This window comes from Carassius gibelio, chromosome B21 (assembly GCF_023724105.1).
Source record: "Carassius gibelio isolate Cgi1373 ecotype wild population from Czech Republic chromosome B21, carGib1.2-hapl.c, whole genome shotgun sequence".
Lineage (NCBI taxonomy): Eukaryota > Metazoa > Chordata > Actinopteri > Cypriniformes > Cyprinidae > Carassius > Carassius gibelio.
Window position 1 is genome coordinate 17,737,841 of NC_068416.1, and position 8,042 is coordinate 17,745,882.

An 8,042-nucleotide genomic window follows, 5' to 3' on the forward strand; every position below is an offset into this window, starting at 1 on the left:
AATAATGTTTTTAAAATAATGCATTTTAAAGATTACATTTTTCAACTCATACTATTTCTATATAACAACTATTATTATTGTATTGCATGCATTATATATCGTTTGTGTGCATTTATATCTGTATACACAGTCCCATCTTGTTCTCATGACAGAGATAACTCTGGGAATGAGCTGAAATGGGGTTTAAGTTTTTAGAAATTTCCTTTTACAAATTTCCTAGGCCTCGTCTACTGTTTATTAAAGTACCACTGTACTGTACAAACACCACATAACTAAACCTAAATAAAGATTCCTTCTAAGAATCGAGAGGATGGGGGAGGGTGGTTAAAACAAATCTGCATATGTATTAATCAATTGACCATGATATTATTAACCAAAATTCAACATCAAACATCAAACATTTTACATTCTATTCCTCTTCTTTTTTTGGTTTGGAAAAAATATGAATACGAGTACATCTGGGTGAAAATAGCCATTTTGCTATTGCATATAACTATAAATTAAGTCTTATTATGACCTTTTTATATATAATATCTTTACAATACATGATTGATTGTACAACCATTTAATCAATAGGACACGTCTCAAGCTTTACATTATTTGGACATCACAATATTTTCTATTTCTATTTAATATTTTCTAAGTTTTACCACAATGTGAACCATAGACAGAATACATCTGTTATTTCAACAGGACAGAGGCACACTATAGCAGAAATAAACGAAATAAGTATAAATGTGTTGAATCATTTCAGAAGAATAGTGCCTACAGATATTTTCTTTAAAACACTTCATTACATTCACCCTGACAGTACATAATACATCTAGTGGACACACTTCAAATTATAATACTCAAATAGCAGTAAAAAAAATGATGTGCATTAATAACTTTCAAGTTTCCCTGAGAAGAGATAAAGTCTCATTGGTCTTTCCATTTAAATAACTGAAGTCATGGAGGTGGTTTCCCAGAAAACAAGATGTATTTGTAAGTCACATTCTGTAAAATATTTTAATACAGTATATGATTATATAGGTTGCTATGTACTGTCTTCTCTAGACTTGCTGAATGATCCAAGTTGTTTAGTGTTTACATCTTTAAGCAGTTCAAGTTGGCGTTGGCCTCGTCGATAAAGATATTCTATGTGCATGACGTCAGACTTCTTGATGGCAGCACTGGCACGGAATTCATCACGTATTCTCGGTATGAAGCCCGGCTTGTCCTGAGCTGCACGCAGAAACTGCCGATACAGGGATAAGACCTGTTTCTGGAGCTTGCTATGGCGCGCCATAATGAGCTGGATCACAAAAACACAGCAGTCTTGACGGGAATGACAATGATTTCCTCAGCCTGCAAAGGAACATACCTAATGTAATAAATGCACTGAATTATGTTTCATAACAATAGCAAATCCAATTTTAAGTAAGAGATGAAATGGAATATTTTAAAAAAGACATTTGTCACACTTAGTTAATTTAAGAAATCTCGTACACAGAGATTCAAATCACTTGCATCACACAGACCAGAATTTACAGTTTAATTCCTATCAATATTCAGAGGGTTTCATGGAGGTTAACCAAATTTTATGATTTTTTACATTTTGAACCTGGCTTTATTCAGTGTTAGATTGCTTGTTTTGATTGGAAATTATTGCATATTTAATTAGATAATTCCTAATCTGCATAGTTAAACATAAATATTTCAGAATATGTGTAATACAAAACAACTAGATTAATGTACCTGGTCAATAAACTGAGAAATTATGATATATATATATATATATATATATATATATATATATATATATATATATATATATATATATATTACTTAAAATTTTAGGTGACTATGGCATCTAACATTTTTTATCCGTTCATAGTTTTTTTTTTTTTATCTAAATCCTAAATGGTCATGTTGTGTGAGACGGATTTTACAACATTTTACAAACATTTTCTATGTCACTCTGTTTCTCACTGCCAAAGCTTCTTGAAATTTTACGTCAAAGTAGCATTCACATGAACAAACTGAAAAATAATGCCAGCTAACTGTTACACCTTACCTTGTCAGTTAACGTTACAGCTCACGATGTCATTGGTTATTGTTATATCACCCAGACTGATCATAGCTGTTTATTATTTGTTGTATGTTATTAAACGTCTTCCCAATGACAGCAGTCATACATGACCTACGCCAGTGCGCCTGAGCTCGCTGTGTGTGTTTTCTAACTGGTGCTGACGTCATGAAACGCTGTACGCGCAGGATAAACTGCCACCTAGTGTCCAGGATGTATAATGACACTCAAGACGAGGATGATGTCACTGATGCAAGAGTCAAGTCTTTCAAGGTCAAGTTTAAGAGAAAGCAAGTCTGTACTGTGTGTATGTCCTTTTTTAAGAGCCCATGTTCAGTTTTAAATGCTTTTTTTACATGCTGAAGGTTAGTTTGTTATAGTACAATTTACATATTTTTAAATCCAAATTAATTTCTGAGGGATTTATTGGACATTAAATCATACTTTCTGTATATTAAAATAAAGTAAGCTATATTGAGTTCCACGTGACAAAGGACATCTTTTATGCAATTTACAGTATACATTCACTACAAGAGATCTGTTATTTTCCTGTAATACCCACTGAGAAATTTCTATTCATTTTCATGGGTTTTTATCTATGAATTGTTGCATTAATCTTAGAAGAAAAAAGAAAAACTGTCCTCGTAGATCAAAAGAGTTTCTAATTTGGAAAAGTCTCAAGTCTTTTGCTCAACAGTCTAGTCAAGTCTGAGTGTGAGTTTCCGTCTCTGTATATACTTATACAAAATCATTTTCTAGACTTACATGTGATTGAACATTTAGCTACTACAGATTACAGACAGATTACAAAACTATTGCGAGATTAAAAACAGAAGTTTATCAAAGCTTGATTGTAATGCATAGTTTAATAATACAGCATCAGGTTGATCCATTCCTGCAGCTTGAAAGCATCTTGCAATCTATTGATTTTATTGCACAGTTATTGAGTAGATTACTAAACATAATCAGAGGTTGGATATAAACTACCTATCATTCGGTCTATTGTTATCATTTTTATAACAATCAAAGATTATTTTTAATAATAATTTTAAATCATATTAAATACTGCTAATTAATCACTGAACTTCGTTGATATTGTTTTTCTTATCTTTTAATCATTACAGGGTTTGAAAGAACTTCTTCACTGACAAGCCAATATTGGAGCTGAATGTTGAACTTCTACTAGCCAAAATAAAAAGAAATAAACCAGATTATCAAACTCATATCTTAGACTTAAATATATTTATGAATGAATCTTATTCTAAATCATTATATGATTTTCAGTTTTAATGCAGTCAATCATTGTTTGCGGATACCATAATACAAATATATATTTGAATTCTCTTATAAAACAGCATTTCATTGTCATTTCCAAATATAGCTCACTCCACAATTTATGTTTAATGGTAAACACACAAGCCTGTCAATTCTCAAACAGGATCAGCTGTTTCTCCAAAGAAAGTCAGAATACTGAAGCGCCTCTGCTCCATTGACATCCATTAAAAGAAGCCAACCCAAATAATATGATAATCATAATTTATTAATCATTGTCTGACAAATTGGCTAGCGAGTTCATATGTGATTTTAAACTGCGTTTGGGACGTGTTCATTTCAAACGCTGCATAGACTGTAGACATAGATAACTTAATAAATGGTACTTCCTTTTACAGTAAGTGGTTTATAGTTTGTCGACTCTAAATTAAGCCACTGCAGATCAAACATTAGTTTTAAGAGTCTTTATGGTCATTAATGATTAACCAGGATACCTTATATTAACGGAAAGTCAAATCAGTCTTACCAGCAGCGATAAGGCGGTCAAACCAGCGAGCTGTGTTCTGAAACTGATTCACAAACATTGGATCAGGGGCACCTATAAAGTCCAAAAGAACAAGGAGATCCTGCAAATATCATATATTTATGATTCATAGATACTTAAAGGGATAGTTTAACCAAAAGGAAAAAATCCTTCAGTATTTACTCACACTTATCTTGTTCCAAACCTGTATGACGTTCTGTCTTCTGTAGAACATAATAGACATTTTGAAGAGTCAATTTTAACTGCATATGGGCCTAGTGTGTGTTTCACAATCAGAAAGTCTTGCGAGTCTGTCTGAGACCACTGCTCAAAAGCTTCTTGTCCATTAAAAAAGATCAACTGCAGGGTCACCCTGGACATCTTCAGAACAAAAAGATTATTCTTTGTAAATGTGAACAGCCAATCAAATGTCCCAAAAATCAACCACGATTCCAATCCTGGAGTGGTTGCTGCATTATTGTGTTCACTAAGGATTTAGATTCATTAAAATAATGGCCAGCTTCCTACCTCCTGGCCTGCACAGGAAGATGCTTCATTCTGTGAAAAAAGAAAAGAATCAACTGCATGTCCACAAAGATGTGAAGATCAAGAAATCTGCCATTGAGATGTAACGCCTTGTCTAACCAGCTGCTTGTGCTTTTTGAGGTGTGGATCCAAAGAGGTGACCAGTTCCAGCATCATAGCACAAGTCAAAGCTGAATCTGAAGGTATAAATCTGGAGTCATAGTGACAGCGAGGAGGTAAAAGGCTGTTATGTTCAAAAACACATCTACAAATGACTGAAATGTATGCAAGAAAATGAAAGACATAACCCAGAGGGTTTGACATACATCTCGACGATGCAGCCTGTAAATAATATTTTCATGCAGTCGATATTATGAAACAGAACAGCACAATGATCTGTCCAGCTCACTCTGGTGGGTCCTCTCTGTAAGCTATTCACATACTTTATTAAATAACACGGCAGTGTTACAGGACAATAAATAAGACATATTTCATATTCACATGCATTTGAACATAACTAGGGAAGCTATATGTAGACAGCTTTCAATAATAAGTTAAATAAAAGATTTAGATATTTAATTGAAACATTCTAAAATGGAGATTAAATGGAAATAATTTATTCTGGCAAACCAATATTTTATATTTATTAACTTTCACATAGATTTCGCAAAGATCCACATTAGCTGATTTGTGTAATATATTTAGTCCACCCTTAGTGTCAGCAAAAGGAATGACAATTTTTATTATTTCAAACAGTTTTTCATAAAACTTTGGGGCGTTACGATTTTTATAGATTCTAAATAAGATTTAAAGGCTTGGTTTTTTGAAGGTTTGAAAAATTAGAAAATTTGTATTTTAAGTTACTCCATTTAGTTTGATTAATATACATTTTCCTAATAACAAAACCAGATCAAGAATAAATATTTTCCTTTTAGAAAACTTATATTAATTTGAATGAAAACGTGCATAAACAAACACCCCAGTAACGAGGTCTGCGTAAAGGACCTACCGGGAAAGGCTGATGCTTCTCGTTATCCAATCCGCGTAAGCGCTGAAGCTGATTGGCTCTTTTCTTGTCCAATGTCATTCTAATAAAAAGTTCCATGTTGAAGATTTAATTTACTTGAATAGCCGCTGCATTCCATAGAGAATAATTCAGGTAAGGAAAATATACATACACAAAAAAATATGCATCCATTTAAAAAAAATAATAAAACGTATATTAAAAGCGACATATCAGTTAATAAAGAAGTATGCGCAACTGTTTACACATTAGCGTAAATTATGTCTCATTGCAAAATATAATGACATTGAATAGTGTACGAAATTAACGCATTGTTACTCAGTCAGCTGTGATAAAAAATAATTTTAAATGCTAGTTTACAATGTATATATGTGTGTGTGTGTATCTCTAGATGTTAAAACATACGAACATACTGTAATAAAAGAAATTCATTTGCTACATTGTATGAATAATGCATAGTTAAAAATATTTAAAACATATCTGATGTGTCCACAGGAAACCCTGATAAACATGCTGCAGTGCTTTGAGTTTCACGAAGGTCACATTCATAGTCTGAAGAGTCTCCCTCACCATCTGACGTTATCCGAAGACAATGGGAGAAGTCAGCTGCTTTATTATTTATGCGCAATCCAAGTTTTTTATGCATATGTTTTGAAATATGGAAGTGGGCATATATAAATATATATATACTAAAATCAATTGCCTGTGTGTGTGTGTGTCTGCAGAATCAGAGTCAGAAAGTGAAGACACTCCATTATCACCACCACAGTTTCTAAAAGCCAAGAACATGTACACCTACAGTCGCATAAACAAGTACACAGGTGAAGTTTTTGTATATAAAGAATTGAAAGAAAAATAAATCTTACATTGTTTAAAATGGTATTTATTTTCACTTACACTACTGTATGTATACATTTATAAACAGTACGATTAAGTGACAAAAAGTGGGACCCTAAGACCCTCAAAATCTCTGAGAGATTTATCATAAATGCTGTGGAGGAGCAAGAACACAAGCTTGTGTGTGACAGACAAAACAATTTGTCAGAAGTCCAAACTGCGGAGGAGAAAGACCTGTGGCCTGTTGATGACAGCGAGCCATCACAAAGCTCTATAGACTCCAACTCCACAACTTCCTCTTTCAATACAGGTGAAAAAATATGGTCTTTATTTGGTGTTAGATATAAGTTAAATCCTCATTATGAAACTTAAATGATACCTGGGGTTATTTTTTGTTATCAGGGAGCACTGAGGCTGAATCTACCTGTAGTTTCTGTGAAGACCAGACAGGAAGTGAAGATGGAAGCCCAGGGAGAAATATTTTGCATACACCTCCATCCAGGTTTGTGTACTGGGTATTTAATTTATGTTTATTTATAGAGAAATGACAGCTTGAGATGTACCTGTGTCCAAGCTTGTAACTTTTGATCTTATACTATATCTTCAGATCAAGAATTCTTCTGAAAGACCCGATGCTTGCAGCTTTTCCAGCTGCATGGAAAAAGTGTTCCCCTTTCAGCCCTACGCTTCCAAAAACACCAGTACTGCCTTTGCGTCCGCCTCTTCGGGAAGCAGACAGTTTGACCCTCAACCCGTCTCTGCTCATATCACCTTCTCAAGGCCTGAGTCGTTCTCTCCATCCAGAAGGACGAGAGGCACTACAAAGTAAAGATAATCCATACGGGCCAACACATACTGTATATTATTCGATTAATTCTTTACTACTATAGACTAGCAAGTATACAGTCTCAGTATATTAGTACATACAATATCAATCTACACAATATACAATCTCAGTAAAAAGGTACAAAAGCTGTCACTGGGGCACTACCTTTTCTGAAAGTACATCTGTGTACTTTATTTACTCTTAAAAGGTGCATAATAGTAGTTTAAAGATACATATTAGTACATCAAGTGTACCAACATATTAGTGCTTTTTGAAAGGGTACCGCCCCACTGGCAGCTTTTGTATCTTTTTCTGAGCGTGTATTTATTAAATAGATGCATTAGTTGTTTTATGAATAATGTATTGTTTGAAACTTTTAGGCAGCTAGGTAAAATCTGCTTGGAGCCAAATATACACATTACTGATAGAGTAAAATTACAAACAAGACAGTGTTGCTGCAATGCTGACTGAACAGTATATTTTTTTACCCTAACAGCATTATTCGAAGACGTGTGGGTCACCCCAGAATCTACCGTCTTAAAAAGTCCCAGTTTGCCAGGCAGCTTTGCAAATGAATCAGTAGGTCAAATTTTGTGATCCTTTGTTACCTGCAGATACAGGATGGTCCAAAACTCAAAACTGAGATAACAATGAAAAACTGGGATTGACCCTCAGAGACCCAGCAAAACAGAACTACAAAGTTTTATGTACTGCAATAAAATAATACCTACACTAAATAAGTGTTTCTACATAGTGTTTAGTGATGGAAAAAAGCTTAGATGCCCTGACTTTTTGGCTGTATATACATTTGAGATCATTTTTCTTGCACTTTTGTAGCAAATTACAATGTATTTTTGTATACTATTCTCACACAGTGGAGCCCATTCAATTAATGGTACAAAAAAAATTTTTAAATATATTTTTTTACTGTTTAAACATTATAATACATCATGAATATGCTTGAGTC

The 8,042-nt window shown here is 33.5% G+C and overlaps 1 protein-coding gene across 1 annotated transcript; it reads right to left on the minus strand.

Annotated features, from left to right (window-relative positions):
* Positions 1 to 500: 500 nt before the first annotated feature.
* sdhaf1 (succinate dehydrogenase complex assembly factor 1) lies at positions 501 to 2,224 on the minus strand. The gene is made up of 2 exons (XM_052588161.1): positions 2,057 to 2,224; positions 501 to 1,347 (listed from the first exon to the last, which is right to left on the minus strand). Exon 2 carries the CDS (start codon positions 1,286 to 1,288, stop codon positions 1,037 to 1,039), a length of 252 nt encoding a protein of 83 aa, XP_052444121.1. The 5' UTR covers positions 1,289 to 1,347; positions 2,057 to 2,224; the 3' UTR covers positions 501 to 1,036.
* Positions 2,225 to 8,042: the final 5,818 nt, after the last annotated feature.